This window comes from Notolepis coatsorum (genome assembly GCF_963971535.1).
Source record: "Notolepis coatsorum genome assembly, chromosome: 8".
NCBI lineage: Eukaryota > Metazoa > Chordata > Actinopteri > Aulopiformes > Paralepididae > Notolepis > Notolepis coatsorum.
Window position 1 is genome coordinate 85,651,633 of NC_140172.1, and position 26,553 is coordinate 85,678,185.

At 41.6% G+C, this 26,553-nt stretch overlaps 1 protein-coding gene across 1 annotated transcript in view; it reads left to right on the plus strand.

The window, feature by feature from the left end:
• The window catches only part of apbb3 (amyloid beta (A4) precursor protein-binding, family B, member 3), a gene marked incomplete at its 3' end in the record, with an annotated part of 196,485 nt that overhangs the window by 90,816 nt on the left and 79,116 nt on the right, over positions 1-26,553 (plus strand). Inside the window, exon 10 of the mRNA XM_084320466.1 lies at positions 3,642-3,725. Within this exon, the coding sequence (XP_084176592.1) occupies positions 3,642-3,725 (84 nt within the window). The remainder of the gene's footprint in view (positions 1-3,641; positions 3,726-26,553) is intronic.

Sequence of the window (26,553 nt, forward strand, 5' to 3'; positions counted from 1 at the left end):
AGACAGACAGACAGACAGACAGACAGACAGACAGACAGACAGACAGACAGACAGACAGACAGACAGACAGACAGACAGACAGACAGACAGACAGACAGACAGACAGACAGACAGACAGACAGACAGACAGACAGACAGACAGACAGACAGACAGACAGACACAGAGACAGAAAGACACAGAGAGAGAGAGAGAGAGAGAGAGAGAGAGAGAGAGAGAGAGAGAGAGAGAGAGAGAGAGAGAGAGAGAGAGAGAGAGAGAGAGAGAGAGAGAGAGAGAGAGAGAGAGAGAGAGAGAGAGAGAGAGAGAAAGAGAGAGAGACCTGGAAAGCGAATAGGCTCTTGGAATGGGTGTCTGGGCGGAAGTGGGGGGTCTTTCGATGTTGATTAAACGGCAAGCAACTAATGTCATGAGTGCAAAATTAAAGGACAATAAATCGAATCTAACTGAAATTGTGTAGCACAGACATTTCTATGGATCAAAACCTCAATATTATTATGGTGTAGTTAATACTTCACATATCCTTAATCCCTAGGCTAATGAGGCACTAAGGTGTTAGTAAAAAAAAGAAAACGTATGCCAATGACAGGAAGTAACGGTATATGTGTGTGTGTGTGTGTGTGTGTGTGTGTGTGTGTGTGCATGTGTGTGTGTGTGCACTGTGCACGAGTGCACATCTAGGGGCGGGATGTTGACTCCTTAGCCACAGCCTTGGGTTGTTTAATACTGGACGAGTGTTTCATAACGGCCGCTGTGTGGGCCGTTTCGGGGCCGGTGCGTGGGCCGGTTTTGGGGCCGGTGAGTGGGCTGGTGCGTCTGAATGTCCCGGGCTGAATTTGTGTCCCAGTCCGCCCCTGCCTGCACCTGAGTGAAGTCTAGTATTATAGCGGCACGGTGGTGTAGTGGTTAACACTGTCGCCTCACAGCAAGAAGGTCCAGGGTTCGATTCCCGCTTGGGGACCAGGTTTCCATGAAGCCAGTTACCCAGGTGGGGTATCTCCCAGGCCTTTCTGTGTGGAGTTTGCATGTGCTCGCAAGGGTTTCCCCCCCGATAAGATAAACCCAATGGAAAAACATGCACAACAATAGATCGCTAACGCTGTGGCGTCCTTGACGAAGACGGACAGGAGCACTTGGATTGGTCCCCTGGCGCGGCTCACGTTGACGCCTGTCTGCTCCCGGCTGCCCTTGGGGGGGAAGGACGACGGGATGGGTTAATCGCAGATACGAATTGCATGCATGCATCGCATGTGTGCCGATTGATGACCTCTGAGCAGGTCCTAAATTATAATTATAGTAAAAGAAAATATAAAAAAAAATATATATATACAAATCATTTATAATTTCTTTTCTAAAACGGTAATCGTGCGTTAAAAAATGGTGGCATTAACAGAATTGTGCGTTAACGCGTTAATGACGTGTTAACTTTGACAGCCTTAATTAATATATGTTTTATTATTATTATCCTTGTATCTGGACTGATATCTATTTTATTATTATTATTATCATTGTATCTGTATTCATATATATCTATTATATATTTATATTATTATTATCCTTGTATCTGTATTGATATCTATTTTATTATTATCATCATTGTATCTGTATTAATATATATATATATATATATATATATATATATATATATATATATATATATATATATATATATATATATATATATATATATATATATATATATATATATATATATATATATATATATATATATATATATATAATTATTATCCTTGTATCTGTATTAACTCATTGACCGCCGGGAATTAGACAGGGCCATGCTCTAGCACTGCCACGCTTTAAAAGATAGGAGTGCATCACCTTGTTTGTAGAGCTATAACTATATTCTATATTATAACTATGGCTAACTAACTAACTACACGAATCCGCTTCAAGGCCCTTGACCTAGCATACCGTGCGGCAAAGGGAACTGCTCCCGCCTACCTCCGGTCAATGGTCTCTAACTACACACCCTCAAGACCCCTACGCTCTGCATCTTCTGGCCGCCTCAGACCTACTCCTATCCAAGCTCCGGGAGGGTCATCAAAGAGAAGTCGCCTATTCTCAGTCCTTGCCCCACAATGGTGGAATGAACTACCCACCCCAGTTAGGACAGCCGAAACACGTCCAATCTTTCGCCGTCGACTAAAGACTCACTTCTTCAACCATTATCTGAATTAAAAAAAAAAAAAAAAAAAAAAAAAAAATCTAACCCTAACTAACCATACTGTCATGCACTTGTCCTAATAAACTAACCTACACTGTAGCACTCAACACTTTGATGAACATTGTTACTCAGCTGATAGAGTTGTGCTCTTCCTGATGGCTTGTCGTACAGAACTTGTAAGTCGCTTTGGATAAAAGCGTCAGCTAAATGACTAAATGTAAATGTAAATGTATGGCTACAATACTATCCCCCATTTGACATCAGCTATCTATCGTTCAATATGTGAAAAATAATGAATTTTTCCATCCATACGTTCCCGTGTTATACCGTGGTGAATATAAGTATGGTTTTAGAGCGGTCTAGGGTAATTCCCGAAATGCTGAGTTATGGTAAATGGCTGCTTTTTTATATAGCGCTTTTATCCAAATCGCTTTCCAATTTGTTACTCACATTTTTACCCACTCATTCACACATTCACTCACATTCACACACCGACGGCAGAGGCAATCATGCAAGGTGCCAACCTGCTCATCGGGAGCAATTAGGGGTTAAGTGTCTTGCTCAAGGACACATCGACACGCTGCCCAGGAGGAGCGGGAATCGAACCGGGAACCTCCGGATTGCCAGACGACTGCTCTACCTCCTGAGCCACTGTCGCCCCGTAGCTGTATACGTCAATTCCACTATAGACGTTGCCGTTTCTTGCCTGTACACGCTATTATTCCGAAATCAAATCTATATCATAGGTATTATGTTCCATCATGAATGCATGAAAGGGGGGGGGGGGGGGGTCGTTTCTGATTATTTCATTGTCAGTAACGGCATTCGTATTGAACACTAAAATCACTTATCAGCCTGATCGGTATAAAAGCATTGCAGGATCATGCTAAAATGTATGTCAAATCGGCCTTACCTGTGATTGGGAGTATTCCAAAAATAATATTCCAATTGTTTGATCGCCATCTGGTACATCCAATGTCCATTTGGTCCACGGCATAATCCACCACAACATATGGATCGGGGATATTTGACACGCTTCAATGGAACCGGGAGAACCGTTCACCTCGCCCAACAAGGAAAAATGAAACCCGAGATATTTGGTTGTTCCACAGGCCAAGATACAAGGTTACAAAGGGTGCTCGATACCGCCGTCTAGTGGAATGCGGCCGATATTGCACTTTGGCATTCTCAGGATGATTTCCCATGTTAACCCCGAGTCTGTGTGCCTGTAATGAATAGAAATATTGAATAAAAGAAATAACGATCAAATAACATATACGTGGTTGGCGTTCAACGGTTGTCGGCCAAACACGTATATAATCGTTGTTGGCGGCCATTGAGTTAATATATATTTTGTTATTATTATTATTGTTATTATCCTTGCATCTGTATTTCTGATATTATTACTATTGTTGTTGTTGTCAACAGTATTGTGTCTTTGTGGTTTCATGGTCTCAGTGGACTTCCTTGATGCCATGAGACAGCGTGTCCAGAAGTTTGATGTCCAGTATGTCGGTAACCTGCCTGTGTCTCGAGCCATGGGTAAGAAGCTCCTTATCTGTGCTTTTCTACACTGTTGTTGTGTCTTCCTGGTGCCATTTGGATGGTACTCATCAATCTGTAAGGTCTGAGATTTTACCACCCAGGAAGTTGCACTTGGAAGATAAGATTGGATAATATAGGATAAGATATCACTTGTAGTGTTGTCTCTCTCTAAGCTTGGTTATAGGAGGTTAACATGACCATGGTGTACATCACTTGTAAGGTTTTCTCTCTCTAGGCTTGGTTATAGGAGGGTAATATCACCATGGTGTACATCACTTGTAGGGTCGTCTCTCTAGGCTTGGTTATAGGAGGTTAACATCACCATGGTCTACATCACTTGTAGGGTTGTCTCTCTCTAAGCTTGGTTATAGGAGGTTAACATCACCATGGTGTACATCACTTGTAGGGTCGTCTCTCTCTAGGCTTGGTTATAGGAGGTTAACATCACCATGGTGTACATCACTTGTAGGGTTGTGATAGCTGTCCTGTAACTATTACATATCTCTCGCCAGGATCTAATATAATATCGGAACAAATTAAGTTGACAGATTTATGGATTAGAATGGCTACTCCCCTTGATTTCCCTTGAAACAATGAGTGATACACCTGGCCAACCCATCTCCTCTTTAATTTAATATCAGTTCCCTTTAAGTGGGTCTCTTGAAGGAAGGCAATGTTAGCACCAAGATGTTGGAGATGATGGATCACCTTACTACATTTGAGTGGTTGTTTTAAGCCTCTGCAATTCCAGCTGCAAGACCTGAGTACACCTCCCAACTGCCGTGCTGATCTAGGTTGGGTCATAACACACGCAAAAAAATAGTAGATGTCTGGAAACATGTGCTAGGTACAACACAAATGACGAACACAGATAACAATAAAATAAAACTGCAATAGGGCGACCAATCCAAGTATACAGAAGTAAGAAATAGCAGACACAAACAAAATTACTTCCCCTTCCCTCCTCCCCCTCACGCAGAAGCATCTCCCGCTCTGAGATACGCGTGTAACATGTAGTTAACCTTAAATCTAATTAGCACACACTATTATAATAAAGATATAATAGATCCTCAACCCCTTATTCTGGAGATTCTGTGGCCACAACTTTCTTAATACTTGCATGAACAAAGTCTATCGCTGTCTTCGGATCCTCGAACGTGTGCTTGGCAGGGTGATCTTTAAGGTGGCTGGGAACACCAAGCCGAATGTGACGCCTGGGCAGGCATGTAGCTGACGTTTCACCCTGGCGAAGGTAGCCCGCCTCTTAGCCACAGCAGCAGTGAAATCCGGGGATATGAAGATCCTCTTGCCCTGGTACAACAGCTGGGAGTTGCGGGATGCTCGGTGCAGGATCTCATTCCGGGCGTGAAAAAAGTGGACCCTCATGATAAAGGGCCGTGGTTCCGACGACTTGGGTCTAGATCTCACGCTCTATCCAAGAGTGGCACCTCATCCAGATTCAAAACTTCTTTCATTAGTTGAGCGATACATTCGGTCAGACGAGAGCCCTCTATGTTCTCCGGAATTCCCCCCAAGCGAATGTTGTTCCTCCTGGATCTTCACCTGGTCAGGTAGTTTGCTCACTGTGAATGTCAGTCCGTTCAGCTGGTCGCTGTGGTCCGAGGACGCACGGTACAATTCGTAGGGGTTCAATCATGCTCCTCATCTCCTTGCAAACCGATGAGATCTCATTCCGAAGCTCAGTTGCCAGCGAATCAATCTTGCTACAAATGTCATTTCTCAGAGAGTCTATCATGGATTTCAGCCCCAAATTAGCAGCACCTGTGTCAGCGTCACTAGCATTAGCAACATTAGCCTCCTCGCTCGACATACTCGTCTGCGAGGGTTTAGTACGACCTGTATGTGTCGTCATCAGAGGTGGACTGGCAACAAAAAGCGGCCCAGGAATTTGTGGTCAAGCGGCCCCCATTTGTCTGAAATAACATATTAAGCTAATCAATCAACGAATCATCAAATAACAAAACACAATCCACTAATTTACCTTTGTGTCAAGTTAATATGCAAAACAATGGGTCTCATTTTCAAATGTTTTTCTTTCATATATTTGTGCGTACAGAACATATCTTTTGTAAGCTGCAATTACTTTTAAACTCTGTTGTGCAGTGGCACTGGTTGGTTGTCACACACCCCTGTTTACATATTAGTCCCTGCAAAGGCTTCTCCATCCTCAACCTTTCCCTGTCTTTCTCTGCCTCTGGTTCACCTGTTTGTCTAAATAGCATACACTTTTTTTTTTATAATGCGTTAATAGATCTACAAACCATTGCAATATGGGACCGTTATGCTATAAGGCCGATTGTGGCATCGTTTCACTAACAGAGCTCAAAGAAAGTGTTACAAAAGAAAGTGTTACAGTCCACATATCATATTGCATGTAACTCCTCTCAGTTCAACAAACAATGCAGACGTTCAGGTTGAGCTCAAGCGCATTTATTGGGCAACAACAACCTCTTCAAATCACAGAACAGACTGCCTTACAAACTGCTTTAACCTCTTAACAGGCGCCCCCAAAAGTGGTAATTTTAGTTTTTGTTTTTGAGGACTGCATACTTTTTTGAAAACCAAAATACTATACTTTATATGTATAGCACATGCATGAGCCTGGACTCTTTTGAAAGATGACATTCTGAAGTGTCTGATACATTAAAGAAAATTCACTTTTAGTGCTAATGAAATAGAGTAACATAGGTCTGAACTTGAGTTGTAGAAAAACTTGTTACTCATGTTTTTCTGTAGTAGTCCAGAAGTAGTATTTCCTCAACAAGTTGTATGGCTGAGAAGACACCCTGGGTCCATAGCCTGGAGTCTTGTGTAGTACATGTCCAAGTTTCATAAAAATCCATTCAGAGTCAGTGATTAGGAGCGATTTTGGTAAACTGTGTAGCGTTCCTGGTTTCTTTTTCCTCATTCATTCGGTGGTTTTCCTGTTTTTGCTCGTGACTTGCATCCACAGGTGGGGTATCATTGGAAAGCCACACTCATTGGCTACAACCCCGTCCAATAATTTTCGAGATCGCCAAATGATTGACGGAGCTAGAGCCCCGGGAGTCAGGAGTGGTATTTGTACAATACATGCCTCACATATCGGCATGTAACTTGAGAACTGCTGAACGGATTTTGTCACCTGAAACGGCTATCGACCGGCAACAAATAGGGCTTTAATTCGATATATAGATTGTATTTAAGAAATATGCACACCCGAGCCGCTAGAGGTTGCCAAAGTGCTGGTGGGAAAATCGTCCTCAAGAGGGCCCACATGTGGGCCGTTGCATGTTAAGAGAACAAACTTATTGTTACCAAAAAGCATTACAATAACAGCATTGTGATCGTATAGTATGCATTAGTTCCCATTACGGTTCCACCCATGCAATACAATGATAGCTCTTCACACAAAAACACAGAATATATGTCCAATCAGTTACAACAGCACAATCAAATACAAGGTAATGTTTTTTGATTAAAGTTACAAATCACAAGTCTTAATGAATCTGCAGAATATGCCCCCCAGTCAAGGCTAGATAAATATCCTTCCTATCCCAACCATGTCTATAATGATCAGTTTCAGCGAAGATGGAAGAAAACATCAAATAAACCGAGCTACTGTAAAGCACACAGGTGTGTGTTTAAGAAAATGTTAATACAATCACTCACCCCATCCTACTAAGAAGGAATGACATCCTTCTCTCTTTCAAAATAGCAAAATAGTTTCCCTCGCTTAGCCGATCCAGTTAGCCATTCTGTTTGTAGTTTTCGATATTAACTCTTTGACTGCCACCAGCTTTCTCCATCTTTACTAAATGGTGCCAGCATTATTGACCATTTTAGCGATGTTTGCAGATCCATCGTGTGTTCTGTATTATAGCTATGGAGACAATAGTATGGCTCATTTTACAGGCATTGTTCATAGTCCATTACTGACTAATCAGTTAATTTCTACACACTGTAGTTTGTTACACGCTACATCCTAAACATCGCCCCATTTCCAAAATAATATATTCATAGATTGCGAGCTATGACGCGTTTTATGTAATAAGCCCAAATCGTTCTGGTAGATCACCTGAAGCCCCAAATACTCCCGAATCAATAGGTATATACCATGTACATATGTGCCTTTACAAAGGGGTAGTCTTACCCTGAAAATGCGGTCGTTACTAAAAGCTTCGTTTAGGTCCGGTAAGATACAACACTGTGATCGTTACAGAAACATGTTTCAGGTTCGGTAAAATAGACATTGAATATACCTTACCTTAGCCAGAAGGTAAGGTATACGGGAAACTATAGGTTTTGAGGCAAAGAGATCTCCTAGCGATTGCTCTGCAAGAGCTCCTCCCCCTCAGAGTGAGTCAGGAAAGAAAGGGAGCAGGACAGAGACAGTTTAGTTCAGACAATCAGAGTTAAAAAGGTAGGCGATACTGACACCTGGTGAGATTCGTCATTGCAATTCCAACATAGTCAGATGAATCAGAGACACCTAGAGGGGTCCGGCTGACCGTATAGAACGGAGATCAAAGGAAAAGATCAAAGGACCAAAACCAGAGAAATCTCTGGTTTTTGGCGCTCAACGCATGGCGAGATTTATCCTGGGTTTGGCGGTGAATGAGTTAAAAGAACGTTGTCCCTTACTCCCTCTCGTCTGAACAATACGCAATTGGGGTGTCGGCCTTCCATTTCCTTACATTTTCAATTGTTGTTCAAATTCTTAACTTTATGAAATCGTTCACTATCAGAAACTCTAATCAGTACATCCCGTATAGTTTAACTAGATAGAACGAAGTTTATGATGACGTTTTGCTTTTAATGCGATTTGATTGGTCTGAAGCCAAATCTCATCTTTTAATGCGATTTGATTGGTCTGAAGCCAAATCTCATCGGCTTCCCTTGTTTTGATGCGCACTGGCGAGGCAGAGGCCTTGGTGGAGTTTTTTCCCAAGTTCTCTGTGCTATGAATACAGTACATAGTATTTCTTTTATTTTCCGCGTTTGATTAATAGAACTTTGCCGGGCCAAATTGAAATGCCTCGCAGGCCTGGTGTGCCTATTGGGAGCCCCTGATATAGACATATCATACATAGAAACTGCCAATAAATAATATGTCTGTTTAAAACAATAAAAGAAAATACGAGAGGTTGGGCGGCCCTCGCAAGTGGAGATGGACCGGCCGGCCCACAGGGAATATTCCCGAATTTCCCGATGGCCAGTCCGCGCCTGGTTGTTATATGGTCATTGATCCTAAAGTACATGAAAGTGTGTCAAAGTAGTTTAGAAAGACTTTGCAGCCGACGGAAAGTTTAAATAATTATTAAAGCACTGCGTCTGTAAGATGATTTGTCACTGCCTCATGGAGCGTTGAGGCAAACACAACCGACATGTTATGCGCCCCTAGTGGTCCTCTGTGTAAAGCAACTATGAGTTCTAGAAAAGTGCTATATAAATCAAATGTATTATTATTATATCATTATCAGTCACAAATCAAATCAAATCAAATACAATTAATTTGTAAGGCCCGACAACACACGTTAATGTCCCCATGGGCCGGACACGTCTTCTTTAAACAAGTCAAGAAGAAACATCACAATAAGTCAAGAACCATAAACACCATAAAGTAAATTTCTTTTTTGAAATAACTGCAAAATAAATACAACACTCCCAGACATACCCCATGCGAAGGTAAGGAAAAACTCACTAAAACCTAGCAATAGGAAAAAATTCACCACAGGCAATGTGGAGGAGAGAAACCTTAGAAGGGCCATTCAAGGGGGGATCTCCCTTCTTAGATGTCGGTGATAGTAGTGTTGCAGTAAAAACAGGCGAACAGTTGGTAAGCATGCACTCATGTGTGTAGTGAAACACAGATAAGTGCATGCAATAGCAACTGAACATTTTGAAAGATTAAAGATAGAGCTGATAGCGATAGCAACTGAACTTTTAGAAAAATTAAAGATAGAGCTGATAGCGATAGCAACTGAACATTTTGAAAGAATAAAGATAAAGCTGATAGCGGATCTATTTGAGGCAAAGGGGCGGCGCAAAGAGGGTTGCGTCCTCCCGGTCTTTATCACGGGACGTCCAACACTCCGGTCATCACTCCGAGACAGCCGGAGACAGGGAGACAGGGGGCGGCGCAGAGAGGGTCGCATCCTCCCGGTCATCATCACGGAACGTCCAACACTCCGGTCATCACTCCGGGACAGCCACTCACAGGGAGACAGGGAGACGGGACAGGCGTTAGACAGCTCACGTGATTGTGATGGGCGGACATAGCAATAGATACAAGTGGTAAGCATATATGTGAATAGAATAGATATATGTAGTAAGCATATTATGTGGATAGAATAGAAGTACTTAACCCAGCAATGAAACCACGTTGACAGACCACGGACAGAAGACGGTAAGAAGCTGATCCATGGCCTCGGTGGTGCACGTAGAACAGTGGCGAAAGCCTTATCGCAGCACGGCTGAGGGGCGGCGATGAAGCCCGAGTTGGCGATTTTTTATTGGTTTGTCATGACAAACCAATTACATAATCCAACATATGTGTAAAGAAACAACATATTCCAGTTAACACTATGGTCGCCGAAAACGCCGGAACTCGTCTTTGCTCGCCATGCTCATTCTGCCGAAGACGCCGTAACTCGTCTTTGATCTGTTTACATCTTTTTTCGATTTTCCCTGTCTGAACTTCACCGCGGAGCTTTTGGCAGCGAGTTTGGACCGGAAACTGCAGTTCCTCTCAAATTACACTAGGTGGCAGTGTCCCCCTATTTTCTAACACTGTATCACAAGAGAATGAATATTGTACCCTAAAATGAAGCTGGCATTTGATTGGCCAGCATACCTGACCACAGGTATAAAAGTTTGCGGCATCCCAGAATCGATGAGGTTTTGTAGGGGAGAGAGAGAGAGAGAGATAGATAGAGCGATAGAGAGAGAGAGATTGAGAGAGAGATATTTGTATTGTGATCAGCCTATAGTCTATATTTATAGTTTTATACAGTATAGTGGTAGTATCAGAATAATTGTAAGGTTTCAGCTGTGCTTTAGAAGTACTTAGTCGTGCTAACTAGTATTACTTTTGTGAGGGATTAGTGTGCAGTTTAGTTAGTATATTGTAGTAGTAGTAGTAATAGTAGTTTGATCAGTTAGTAGTTCCATTTAGATCAGTATGAGGAGACGTAGTGTAGGTAAGCGAGGCGACAGACCCACGGCGGATCGGTTTGTTCAAATGAAGCTGGCATTTGGACCCGCCGTTGCAGCAGCAGCAGCACCAACGACCGGTCCTTTGCTAGCTCCGATCGGAGAGAGCCGTGAGACCGTCGCTGGGCCCAGCGACGTGTCTCGCCCCGGGACCGGGAATGGCTCTCCCCGTCGCAGTTCGAGGAAGAGGAAGGTGGCCGCTGTGCTGATATCTTCTTCAGCCTCCTCGAACAGCGATTCAACGGTCCATGAATCTGATGGGAGTGCCGATTGGCAACCACCAGGTAAGGTCGTGTATATGTGATTGTGTGTGTGTGAAACGTATATATTTTGATGATGATTTACCTAACGCTAATTGATTCATTGTATACTGTGAATACGTAACGTTAGTTCGCCAACCAACGCCGGTATGCATTCATTATAGATCGGGAGTCATCTGACGAGGATATCGATCTTGGTCGGAGATACTATGGATCTGATTCATCTCACGAGTCTGACAGGGGGCATGGTGGTCGTGGTGGTCGAGGGGAGAAGGGTACGTCATGTTGCCCTCCATCTCACACTTCAAACAGGCCTACAAACAACATCTGATGCTAGAAAACCTCTACTGTGTATAGCATTTAGCACAGTCCCAATAGCATTGATTACTACAGCACACACACACACACACACAACACACACAACACACAAGGCCTATAAGATCAAAGCCATGAACACTCCCCCAACCCCTTTGAACTTCACAGCACATGGCGAGGCCTCTATGCATATCCAATAATGTAGCTTAGCCTCTATGTATTGATTTGAACATGCATGAATAAAATAATGGAAATAACATCCAAATCAAATAAGCAGATCACTGCATCAATGCCTGCATATCACACACACACACACACACACACACACACACACACACACACACACACACACACACACACACACACACATGTACATGCTTTGATGTACAATGGCCACTGATTTATTTTGTGTTCATTACAGGATCCGACACAGAGTCCGGCGGTGGTACACCAACATACTTGGGTGTGTACTAACTACATTCATGTATGTAAATGTATTACTATTGTGTTTAATGAGACTTACTTACTGAATGAATTTAATCCAATTCAGATTCTGGCGCAGACTCCGCAGAGAGTGACACAGAGACTGGCAACGACATAGCATCACATTCTACTCCTGCAGGTAATTGTACATAAAATATAACACATAATGCTATATATATATATATCATGTAAATAAAATGACAATACGTTGCCCTAGTGTAATGTATTACATCATGTGATTCTAGAACTGGATGCTAGTCGGGACATGCCGGAACCCGTTGCAGGGCGGAAACGCACATCTAAGCGCGGTAAGTTGGCCTCACTCTGCACACCACTTCCATCTCTGACCTCTGACCCCCACACCACGTCCAGCTCTGACATCTGAACCCCACACACACTCACTCATTCACTCACACACAGTTTGTAACTACGTGGCATATGAATGTTTGTCTACAGTAGGGGTGTTATAGTATATTTGTATAATTGACAGGTCGTGGAGCGAAGAGCAGGTCTGCGATCCGTCAGGAAGAGGAGAATGCCTGGTCTCGTGAGGGCTGGGTGCCTCACAGGATCCCCTTCACAGCCCAACCGGGGTTGCTCCAGGACGCCGCGGCACTGAAATCGTACCGGCCTGCAAAATGGCTAGATCTGTTCCTGACGGATGCTTTTCTCAATGCCATTGTTGCCCAGACCAACCTCTACGCTGATCAGTGCATTGCCCGGCTGGACCCCACGCTAACCAGTAGCAGGGCACTGCATTGGACGGCCCTCACATTGAAGGAGCTGAAGAAGTTCCTTGGACTCAATTTCCTGAGCAGTGTCCTTTGGAAGCCTCGCGTGGACATGATGTGGACCACTGACGATATGATGTTCACACCATACTACTCAGACACCATGCCACGCAACCGGTATGAGTTGATCTGGCGATTCCTCCACTTTGCGGACAATACATCCCTGGATGTTAGAGACAAATTGTGTAAGGTACGCCCTGTAGTCGACCATGTCAACGCGAGGTGCAAGGAACTGTACCAACCCGAACGTGAGCTCGCCATTGACGAGGGGATGATGGCATGGCGAGGCCGCCTGACCTTCCGGGTCTACAACCCCAACAAGCCAACCCGGTATGGCATCAAGTCGTACATCCTGTGCGAATCACGCACAGGATATTGCTTTGCATTCAAGCCATATTGCCGGGATGGCGTGAACCTGGGGGACACGGTCGTCGGTCTGCTTGGACGTTTGTCTGGGGCCGGTTATATGCTGTACATGGATAATTTTTACAACAGTGTACAAATGTCCGCCAGGCTCCGACAGTTGAGGACCGACGTCTGTGGTACCCTCAGGAAGCACCGGGGGGAGCCAACCATCATCAAGAACCTGACCAAAGCTGACATCCGTGTGGGGGAGCGCATTGCGGTCAACAATAAGCAGGTCCTGATCGTGGCATGGCGCGATAAGAGGATTGTGAAGACCATCAGCAGCTACCACGAGGACACCATGGAAATGGCGAAAGTGTGGCAGAAGCAGAAGAAGGGCAAAGCGCTGAGGGTGGAGATGCTCAAGTCGTCATCCATCATGTCGTACAATAAATTCATGAACGGCGTCGACCAGCTGGATCAAAACATCTCGTACTATCCGGCTGCACGTAAGACTGGAAAGTGGACCAAAAAGTTTGTGATGTATCTGATCCAAATATGTATGTTCAACGCTTTTGTCTTGTACAAAACCAGGCACCCACAAGGCTATTATTACAACCTCTTCCGGTTCACCAGGGCTGTGGCGCGGACCTACACAGGGGGTCAGGAGAAGAAGATTCCTGGGGTGACAGCGGAGATGGAGGCGGAGGCGGAGGCAGGGGGTGGGGGTGAGGAGGAGGCAGGGGCTGAGCAGGAGGCAGGGGCTGAGCAGATGGGGCGTGACGGGCAGCGCGACCCTAGGGCCCCACCGGGGGACCCGCAGAGCAGATTAGTGGGTGGCTTTGTGAAGCATGTAATGGTTGCATACAAAGCCACCCCCAAGCAAAAGCTACCGTGTAGGAAATGTTGGGTCTGCAGTAGGCGTGGCCTCAGGAGTGAGACCAGATATTTTTGCACATCGTGCAAAGTCCCCCTGCATCGTGACAAATGCTTCGCTCTGTACCACACAAAGAGGGATTTCTCTAAATAGTTTCTTTATTAGTTGTCATACAGAAGTACAGACTACTTCTAAATAATCCGGCACACAGAAGTACAGATTACTTCTAAATAATCCATCATTGTGTGATACAGACAGAACCATGTGTACATAGTATAGCTAGCTGAGAGTAGTATAGTGTATTATAGTATAGTATAGAATAGTATAGTGTATGGGTAGTTGCACTGTTTTCTGTACAAGACAAATGCGTTGAACACATGTATTTGGGCCACGGTTGTCGATATTGCATAGGCATGTTTGGACCACTTGCAGATGAGACGTTATGTTAGCGATCTAGCTGTGTCGACTCCATTCATCATTTGCATTGTGTGTGTATATAGTTTATTTTTTTATTTATCTTTTTCCCCCCTAATTTTTACCATTTGCACAGAACCAATGGTTGCTGACAGTCACCCAGTTTATAAAAGTATATACTGTAGGTAACATGCCACACTTTTCTAATGCAGTCCATTGGCCTCTTATTTATATACTTTGGAAGCAGGTATTGGATATTTTTTGGTCCACAGATCATCTGGCGCTTCATCCATTTATCAATGGACAATGCAGTCATTGATGCGAGAGACCAACTGTAAGGTATGCCCTGTAGTTGATCATGTGACATGCCTGTACTGTGAATGTTACCAGCAAACTTCTAAATGCACTGAAACAATGGTTGGTTATCCTCCAGTGTTCACTTTTTATAAGGTATTGTCTTGGTAAATTACCATAATCCTATACTGTGAATGTTACCAGCAAACTTCTAAATGCACTGAAACAATGGTTGGTTATCATCAGCCAGTGTTCACTTTTTATAAGGTATTGTCTTGGTAAATTACCATAATCCTATACTGTGAATGTTACCAGCAAACTTCTAAATGCACTGAAACAATGGTTGGTTATCATCAGCCAGTGTTCACTTTTTATAAGGTATTGTCTTGGTAAATTACCATAATCCTATACTGTGAATGTTACCAGCAAACTTCTAAATGCACTGAAACAATGGTTGGTTATCATCAGCCATTGTTCACTTTTTATAAGGTATTGTCTTGGTAAATTACCATACTCCTATACTGTGAATGTTACCAGCAAACTTCTAAATGCACTGAAACAATGGTTGGTTATCATCAGCCAGTGTTCACTTTTTATAAGGTATTGTCTTGGCAAATTACCATAATCCTAAACTGTGAATGTTACCAGCAAACTTCTAAATGCACTGAAACAATGGTTGGTTATCATCAGCCAGTGTTCACTTTTTATAAGGTATTGTCTTGGCAAATTACCATAATCCTATACTGTGAATGTTACCAGCAAACTTCTAAATGCACTGAAACAATGGTTGGTTATCATCTAGTGTTCACTTTTTATAAGGTATTGTCTTGGTAAATTACCATAATCCTATACTGTGAATGTTACCAGCAAACTTCTAAATGCACTGAAACAATGGTTGGTTATCATCAGCCAGTGTTCACTTTTTATAAGGTATTGTCTTGGTAAATTACCATAATTTTATACTGTGAATGTTACCAGCATATGTGTCTAATGCACAGCAACAATGGTTGGTACTGATGACTTGTCACCCAGTTTATTGAACATATTTTGAAATAAAAATGTTAATTTCATCAAAGTTTCAAGTTTTCTGCATTGTAAAGTATTCTGTATTTTATAATAATGTTTTCAGGACCTACACCAGTAGTTATAACTTACTTGTTTGTTAGCGCCAGGCATGGTGGTTGATAAGGTAGTAGTATTTCCAAGTGAAACTAATTGATATATTATCAATACAAGCTATTATTACTTTATGAATGTGTTTATCATGTATGGATGAATAAATTGGAAAACAGGTAGGTACAGAGCAACACAGTGTCTACAACACGGGAGCAGATTATGCACAGTACATGAATGAGAAACAGTCAAAATGTTTTTTTTTTAGTTTATTGCATGCACATGATCTATAATACCTGATCGGTACAATATCTACTAACCTGATCAATACAATATATTCCCACCTGATTGATATAATAGTATTACTGCATTTCAAGTTTGTCAGTCAGTCAGTCGGACTGTCAATCAAACAATCAAAAAATAAATCAATCAAACAATAAAACAATCTATCAAACAAACCATCAAACATTCAATCAATCAAACAATAAAACAATCTATCAAACAAACCATCAAACATTCAATCAATCAAACAAACATTCAATCAATCAAACAATAAAACAATCTATCAAACAAACCATCAAACATTCAAACAATAAAACAATTGTAGTAAATTCCTACAGAACCCTACAATAATCTAAGGTTATTGTAGTACAGTACAATGAGATTGCTTATCTGGAAGGAGGAGAAAGGGTTCATATTGATAGAATTGTTGATCTCTTCATCTGACTTAAAGCAGATGAAGAATTAAACGTGTAGCCAGACAAACCATGAACTATAGTCCAATTCAACATTTATTTGAGCCAGAGGCCCAGGTGAATAAGAACAAAAGATTATCAGAAAACATTAACAGGGCTGTCTGTGTACAGAAATCACAATCAGGTTTTGCCTTCTCAAACCCCAATATGTACAGAAACAGTCACTTGGTAACATAATTTGAACATACATTGACCATACTGTACACATTATACATGAGTAAATCTGGTTTCAGATATTAAGGATTACACTAAACTTAAACAACAAATGGTGTTTCCCATGTTTTTACTCACATAAAATGCAAACAGCACAGCAGCAGTCTCTCGATGGTGGGGAGGGGTGGAGCCGCAGATCGGGGTTGGTTGATCTGGGCTCCAGACTAACATTTTGTGTCCCCTTTTATCTTGTAATTTCTAGCCAATAATAGTACATTTTACTAATATGGTCCTCCAATCCGACGTCTTCTGTGGGCGGTCTCCCCTTCTCCCTGGTTTCCTCTGGGGGGGGCTGGTTGCCCCCCTCCCTCCTCGATTCCTTGTGTGGGTCTTGTCCCACGGGTGGGGGCTGGTGTGATGTCATCTGGTGGGGTGGTGTGAATACGCTTTGACCCTTTGGGCCATATTACCATACAGTACTAACCAGAATTCTATAGTGGGGGGTGGAGAATGGCTCTCTGTCACCCCTGTATCCATCCATATTTAGCACTGAAAACCCACTCTGCTTGTTGACAGAGTAGCTGTGATGACTTCACTAACAAGAGTGTAATCACCCTTCAAACCTTATTTCTAATATTATGGTTTACTCTTTTGATACTAAACAGTTGATTAATAGATAACTTTGTTTGTGTTTTAGTGTCAGTTTGAAAAGGTGTAGTGGGGGGTTGAGTACAGCAGGGTTTTGCTAGTGGCCCCCGTAGGTGTGGTGGTAATCTGGTCACAGTAGGTGTGACCTTTGTCTGTTCAACTGTCTCTAGTCTCGTTCCTCATTTAGCCCTGCAGCCCATTCTGCTAAACAGTATACAAGGCATAATGTCAATACTACCACATTTCCCCACTTTGACGATTCTTATCGTCACATATGATATATTGACTTGATTTTCTATACATACTAACCATACATTTAAATAATAAAATTCATTTTTTCCAAAATTAAAATACATTTCTTCAAATTTCTCCATTTTTTCTTTTTCCATTTTTCTTTGGTACATATCATCAATTAGCTTTTGCTCCTCAAGGCTCATAGCCAAAGGCCTACTTTCTAAACAACAACTTTTGGGTTTGTTGAAAACAATAAAACAATTTAATCTAATCATTATACCTTTAAATAAAACACAATTTTTAAAAACCAATTTTTCTTAAGTTACAGCACTTTTGATTCCACGTTCTTTCATAAGATCTGGGGACGACACAGAAATTAGTATTCATAATATTTTAATTTTTACATTAATTTGCTTTTTTCTCCTGTTAATTCCTTTTCCAAGACAGCACAATCACATTTGCATAATCCTTCAGTTGGTCTTCTCACCTATCCACCCCCCTTTATGACCATAACATGGACATAATACCTACCACCTCGGCGCACAGTCGGGCAGGGAAGGCGGAGCATCACTCAAGAAAAAAAAAATTTCACCACCTCACTTTGGCCATAATCTACGCCTAATATTCTACCTATGTGCATGCGTTTAGTACCCCTGCGTTGTGTCATAACCTATATCAGTTGCTACCGTTCAGTTACCTCCCGTTCAACATACTAATCAAACACCACATCCCACAGAGGCCCTTGCTCAACTTCTCGCACAGTCTCTGACCGTTTTCGCCCCCCCTTCACCCCATGCTGGCCAGCCTCAGCTGTAGCCACTGTTTGTAGGCCTGTGACCTCGTCACATTTTGACCCATGACTGTATTTCCTTGGATCTACAGACGACTCTGTCAGCCTGGCGGCTTGTCCCAAACCTCTGGCCGCTGTTCTCGGGGCTATGTTGAAGGAGGGGCCAGCGTCCACAAGCGACCTCTCTTCACAATCCAACAATCTCCCACAGGAAATGACTGAACGGGTTCACACCATTGTGTCGTAATCTAATGAAATGTATTCCTACACATCTTCCATGATTCCTCTACCTGTGACGGTCCGTCCTCCCCCCTCGACTGAAATCTGCGAGGGAACACACAAAACAAATTTCTTTTCACATAATATTAAATATATTTCCAAGAGAAACCAAACGGTAATCATTATGCAAACGTGATGGGACCACTTAGCTTTTGTTGACATTCCGCCCTGAAGCCACTCCCTTCAGCCTCCAGCTTTCTCCACTCACCCTGACCATAACAGATGAGAAATAAGAAACAAAAGGCAAATAATCAAAAAAAAACTTCCAACAGACCTCACATGTGAAAGCAAATCAATGAAATTAACCAGCTCCAAACGTAGACCACCTCAATGGCTATTTAGAAAGAAAAGAAAAGAAATCTAAAACCCTACATCTAAACCTCATCACACCTGTCATCGTGATTTTGACACCTTTCAAGCCAGCACAGTCACCCTCTACAGGCTCCATTCACACCCATTCAGGCCACACAATCATAGATTAAAAATCTTAGAAAACAAACCCAAAAATGTACATCCCTGCTTACATACAAAAATTAAACTTAAATGAAAGTAGCGTATCCGTACCAACACCACCACTGTTTCTAAAATAACACTATAAACCTTGACACTCAACCAAATAATATGACCTAAAGTAAACGCTTTTATCCAATTTCTCATAGCCTCATAACACATTCAATCCTGAACTTTAGAGTCCTCAGAAACGAAAGAAAAGCAAAAACCAATCAAACATCACAATTCAACATCATCCACACATTCTGAGCACACCACAGTGGCTGTTACCTTAAACAAAACAAACTCTTACATTCAAATGATATGAACTGAAATAAAAAAATGACACAGCCAACCCCTTTCTCTCAACCACACAAATTAACCAACACTCTCTCAATCATTATCAGCCACTCTGATCATTTCAACCTAAACAAATACTTTCAAATTCTCTCTCATACAACTCGTTAATCAACCACAGACCGACAAACAATGGTTATTTGTTTCTCCCTCTTCTGCTCTTAACTTTTCTGCTCTCAACCTTTCTGCTTTTAACCTCAGGCTACTACAGCCTATCCTCACATCTGCTCCTCTTCTCTCACTTCAAAGACGGACTGGAGTCCATCTTTAATTCAGACCTATCCATGCCCTCCAGTGCACAGACAGACCCAAATATTCCCTTATCAAAACAGTTAACATTCATAAGTCATAACCCCAAATGAATGCCTACTTCCCTGATTGTCTCACTCACTCACCCAGCTGTTCCCTGACAAACCTTCCCCTGTCTCACCTTCCTGTCACTTCCTGGCCCCCTGGCCCATTACCCCCACTTCCTGTCCTCTGCTCTAAAAATAACTCCATCTGTTATCTCACTTTGACTGTTCTCTCCTATCTCCACCTGTGACCTCTCCCCCGTTGCTTCTTGCCTCGTCATCCTGTCATAAAAAACAACAGCCATTGTAACAGCTGTACATCTCGACCCCCCTCGAGCCTTGAGACCTGTTACAAAAGGATTCCTACCCCCCTGGGCAATATAACCCTTCTCCACTTCTGTCCCTTTTGCTACTGGCACCTGGTGCAATCTCCTCACACACCCCTTGTCTATATGCAGACCCCCTGCGGCCTTATTGGCCCCCGGGCCTACAAAGCCCCATTCTTTCCTGCAATCAACAAAGGGTTAATCATTCCACACAAATCATCTATAATAATTTCAAATATTTGCAATTTCACCTAGTATTATCTCAACTACTGTAAACACAATCATATAATTAAAGTTACTAGTCCCCCGCCACTAAGTTATCCTATTGTGACCCCCGGACTCGCAATAGATTCTTAATATAAACATCAGCTTATTTAAATCAATGGCCTCAAAGCTATAACAAGTATCAATATCTGACATTTTAACATCAATGCATTCTATACAATATTTCAAGCTTACAATTGTACATGTTACACAAATTTAAAAGACTGGAAATCTCCATCAACTCTAATTATTATACATGTAAGCATGCTTCATTTCAACATAACATTATAGTGGTTAATCCTAAATGTGCACCAAACCTCAACATAACATTATAGTGGTTAATCCTAAATGTGCACCAAACCTCAATTGTTGTTAACAGGTTTAGGAATGTTCCTCTACTGTATCTTGTATGTATTTAGCTGTACTATTTTTAATCAATCAACTACTCATCCCCCCTTGGATAAAAATATTCCTGTGTCAAACGTGCGTATGTAAACCAACCACTAACAATGTTACATTTCTTAGCCTGTGCACTTGTATCAAATCGCCAATGTACTAATAAAACTGCTTTCTCACACAGACAACAAGGTCCCACCAACAAATTATAATCTCCCATAAATCTGAGACCTGTGTCCACATAATAACAGTGTACTAAAGATTTACCTTATACAACCATCTTAAAATAATCAAATCACATTTGTACACGCACAACACCCACTCACTAGAAAGCACATTATTTATCAGTTAAGTTCCCCCCATGTCAAGTCTCATAACTGTAAACAGAATATTCTGGGAACGCCTAGCCCTGTATACAGGTGACATGTGAAAGTAATGTAGATGTATTAATCAAAATATGACGCAAGCGATATGCCTACCCCCTTGGATAAGACACCCCCTGTGTAACATATTTATTGCCCATTTATTTCAAGTACAATGTGTATCTGGTTTATGAATCCCAGTGTAAGTTAAGGGCATGTATTCTAAACCATCTAATCCTATTCTAACCGCCGTCTCATCACATGCTACCCCTACACAATTTGCAGTAATACCACCAAACCCACTCCCAGAACATCGTCTACAATCACACAGAATGCACAATACACAACACACAAACACAACCACTTTACAAAATGCAGAATATTCACTAGAATGCACAATATACAAACACAACCATTTCACAAAATGCAGAATATACCCTTACCCGTTATTCCTGGCCCCTGAGCGAATTACCACGAATGCATTAGACCCAATCCACGTTGTACCGCGCATGCGCAGTGGCCAACGGTGCTCCCCGGACGATGTATTACGGCAAAGCATAACTAATATCATAAACGCCTTGTTTCAACACAACACACTGCCACGACATCCACCGCGTTCTCTAACTCTTCCCAAACATCATTCTCAAAACTCGAAACGTAACATACGTCGCTCGCCAACTCCACAACGGCACGCAAGCTAATTAGCCTAGCCAGCTCCAGTGCCTCCCAAGCCCTAGGTCCCACAATTATGACGTCAGAAGCGACCAACTTTCGCAAACAACTCCCAATCAACGTTATTATCACACAATTGCTTCACACATAAGCATCGCTCACTCAACGCCGCCCGCCGCTTCTAAACATAAAATTGCACGAACCCTTTCCACGGCGCTATCGCCCAAACTCTCATACCAGCTAATCCGCTAGCCAACCCTAATGCGACGTTCAATGCCCTCACGGGAGCCGTGCCTTTCAAGATCCGTTCATCCACGTAATCCGCCCAGTACCAATCCAACCATAAACAATTCACACATGCTTAAAATAACCAACTACCTCAAAAGAAAATAATTTTTAAAACATTCACACCATCCAACGCCGCACACATAGTCCAACACGAATCATCTCTCCTACCCTTCTCTCCGCCTGGCTCCATAGTACCGTGAACGTTACACACTCTCTTCAACACCATGACGTCATCAAGCAGCGACTTCTTAATATCATACACAATCGTTACGGCATCAATAATAACCCTCAAAACGGCCACAATCTCTCCAACCTATGCCGCCTCGATTCGCTTCCTACCTGCAATCGCCGCCACAGTGTTTAATCAATTCTCTCATAACGCCATCGTAACGTCCCCTAGTTTCACCGCGGACTTTTCCACAGAGCTAAGCTAGCTAGCCCCAATCACCAGTATGACTCGCCCCAGACCTATGTTCGTTGGTCATTAAAATATCATAACAATACAACAATAAGCTCCTACGTTCCCTCAATCATTCCTAACCCTAGCCATAGTACCCACATACAATCATTACTGAATGTTTAAGCTTACCATAGCTCTGTTGTCGAATTTCCACTAAGTACTTTATCAGTCATCTTAACCAAATGTTTTCTAAGTACTTATTCATTATTACAGCGTACGCAGTCAACTAACGCCGGTTATGCTCAAGGTCAAAAAAGATCACCGGACCTGCTCGATACGCGCCCTAAGATCGAACACACATCTTCATTTAATTCGGCTTGATAGTTTTCCGCAGATACCATGTCTCGACTACCCATGTTCAGTCAGCAAAACCACCCCTTATTGAAGCCCCTCGAGCATGAACACGGCCCCGCTTAAATTAAATTACTACGTAATAATCCCGTAACCTCACAAACTAGTTCCCCGATCACGAAGGCTCTAATTCGTCTTACCAAACTGATTTACATGTTCTAAAGAGGCAACAGAGCCTTTCTATACAGTACACACGGCTCCCTTCCCCCTTCAGAATACGCAAATCCCAACCAATTTAGCGCTCCTTTTCCTGAAAATACGTTCTTGGGAATTCGTATTTGTTCAGGAAGCGCTTCCTATCGCACGCCACAGACTACCGTGTCTCCTGGCCAGGAAAACCTTTAGTCAGTCGCCATACGACGCATTAACCATCTCCCGTGATCAGATAGTCTATGACTCCCAATATACATCTTCATTTTTACATGAGGCTACTTGGTGCAACCCCCCTCGTATAGTTCATAAAGTATATTCCATACGAGACTCAACCCCCATGGCCCGCATAGGCCGGGAACGGCCTCCTGTGTCTGAACAAACACACAAACATAAAAAGCCCACGTTTGCATGTTCACTGCACAACAAGCGCGATCCTCATACCTCCGGACATCCTAACCTAAGTCACCGCTCCCCCATCCCTGCATGCAAAAGGCCATATTCACCGTGGGCCCCAACAAGTGGCGTACACAACCAACCTTCATCCTGTCCCTCTCTCCTCCCTCCCAGACAGCAAGCCCCTGTCTGCAACTTCAAACGCAGCAACCCCCAGCTCTTTTCCCCGCACGTCCCCAACACACAGCAAGGTCCAGAGACCTCACCGCACCTCTTCAGGGGGGGATACAACAGGGTGGGAAGAACGGCACCATTTCTGTAGTAAATTCCTACAGAACCCTACAATAATCTAAGGTTATTGTAGTACAGTACAATGAGATTGCTTATCTGGAAGGAGGAGAAAGGGTTCATATTGATAGAATTGTTGATCTCTTCATCTGACTTAAAGCAGATGAAGAATTAAACGTGTAGCCAGACAAACCATGAACTATAGTCCAATTCAACATTTATTTGAGCCAGAGGCCAAGGTGAATAAGACAAAAGATTATCAGAAAACATTAACAGGGCTGTCTGTGTACAGAAATCACAATCAGGTTTGCCTTCTCAAACCCCAATATGTACAAAAACAGTCACTTGGTAACATAATTTGAACATACATTGACCATACTGCACACATTATACATGAGTAAATCTGGTTTCAGATATTTAAGGATTACACTAAACTTAAACAACAAATGGTGTTTCCCATGTATTTACTCACATAAAATGCACACAGCACAGCAGCAGTCTCTCGATGGTGGGGAGGGGTGGAGCCGCAGATCGGGGTTGGTTGATCTGGGCTCCAGACTAACATTTTGTGTCCCCTTTTATCTTGTAATTTCTAGCCAATAATAGTACATTTTACTAATATGGTCCTCCAATCCGACGTCTTCTGTGGGCGGTCTCCCCTTCTCCCTGGTTTCCTCTGGGGGGGGCTGGTTGCCCCCCTCCCTCCTCGATTCCTTGTGTGGGTCTTGTCCCACGGGTGGGGGCTGGTGTGATGTCATCTGGTGGGGTGGTGTGAATACGCTTTGACCCTTTGGGCCATATTACCATACAGTACTAACCAGAATTCTATAGTGGGGGGTGGAGAATGGCTCTCTGTCACCCCTGTATCCATCCATATTTAGCACTGAAAACCCACTCTGCTTGTTGACAGAGTAGCTGTGATGACTTCACTAACAAGAGTGTAATCACCCTTCAAACCTTATTTCTAATATTATGGTTTACTCTTTTGATACTAAACAGTTGATTAATAGATAACTTTGTTTGTGTTTTAGTGTCAGTTTGAAAAGGTGTAGTGGGGGGTTGAGTACAGCAGGGTTTTGCTAGTGGCCCCCGTAGGTGTGGTGGTAATCTGGTCACAGTAGGTGTGACCTTTGTCTGTTCAACTGTCTCTAGTCTCGTTCCTCATTTAGCCCTGCAGCCCATTCTGCTAAACAGTATACAAGGCATAATGTTATGGTTTCCTAATTATTCACACCTATTAATTATGAAATTCAATGTCAATACTACCACACAATCTAACAAACAAACCATCAAACATTCAATCAAACAAACATTCAATCAATCAAACAATAAAACAATCTATCAAACAAACCATCAAACATTCAATCAAACAATAAAACAATCTATCAAACAAACCATCAAACATTCAATCAATCAAACAATAAAACATCTATCAAACAAACCATCAAACATTCAATCAATCAAACAAACATTCAATCAATCAAACAATAAAACAAGCTATCAAACAAACCAATAAAAAATCTATCAAGCAAACAATAAAACAATCTATCAAACAAACCAATAAAACAATCTATCAAACAAACCAACAAAACAATCTATCAAACAAACAAACAAAACAATCTATCAATCAAACAATAAAACAATCTATCAAACAAACCAACAAAACAATCTATCAAACAAACCAACCAACAAAAAATCTATCAAACAAACCAACAAAACAATCTATCAATCAAACAATAAAACAATCTATCAAACAAACCAATAAAACAATCTAGCAAACAAACCAACAAAACAATCTATCAAACAAACAAACAAACAAACAATCTATCAATCAAACAATAAAACAATCTATCAATCAAACAATAAAACAATCTATCAAACAAACCAATAAAACAATCTATCAAACAAACCAACAAAACAATCTATCAATCAAACAATAAAACAATCTATCAAACAAACCAATAAAACAATCTATCAAACAAACCATAAAACAATCTATCAAACAAACCAATAAAACAATCTATCAAACAAACCATAAAACAATCTATCAAACAAACCAATAAAACAATATATCAAACAAACCAACAAAACAATCTATCAAACAAACTAACAAAACAATCTATCAAGCAAACAATAAAACAATCTATCAAACAAAACAATAAAACAATCTATCAAACAAACCAACAAAACAATCTATCAAACAAACCAACAAAACAATCTATCAATCAAACAATAAAACAATCTATCAATCAAACAATAAAACAATCTAGCAATCAAACAATAAAACATTCTATCAAACAAACCAATAAAACAATCTATCAAACAAACCAACAAAACAATCTATCAAACAAACAATAAAACAATCTATCAAACAAAACAATAAAATAATCTATCAAACAAACCAACAAAACAATCTATCAAACAAACCAACAAAACAATCTATTAATCAAACAATAAAACAATCTATCAATCAAACAATAAAACAATCTAGCAATCAAACAATAAAACAATCTATCAAACAAACCAATAAAACAATCTATCAAACAAACAATAAAACAATCTATCAAACAAACCAATAAACCAATCTATCAAACAAACCAACAAAACAATCTATCAAACAAACCAACACAACAATCTATCAATCAAACAATAAAACAATCTATCAAACAAACCAATAAAACAATATATCAAACAAACCAATAAAACAATCTAGCAAACAAACCAATAAAACAATCTATCAATCAAACAATAAAACAATCTATCAATC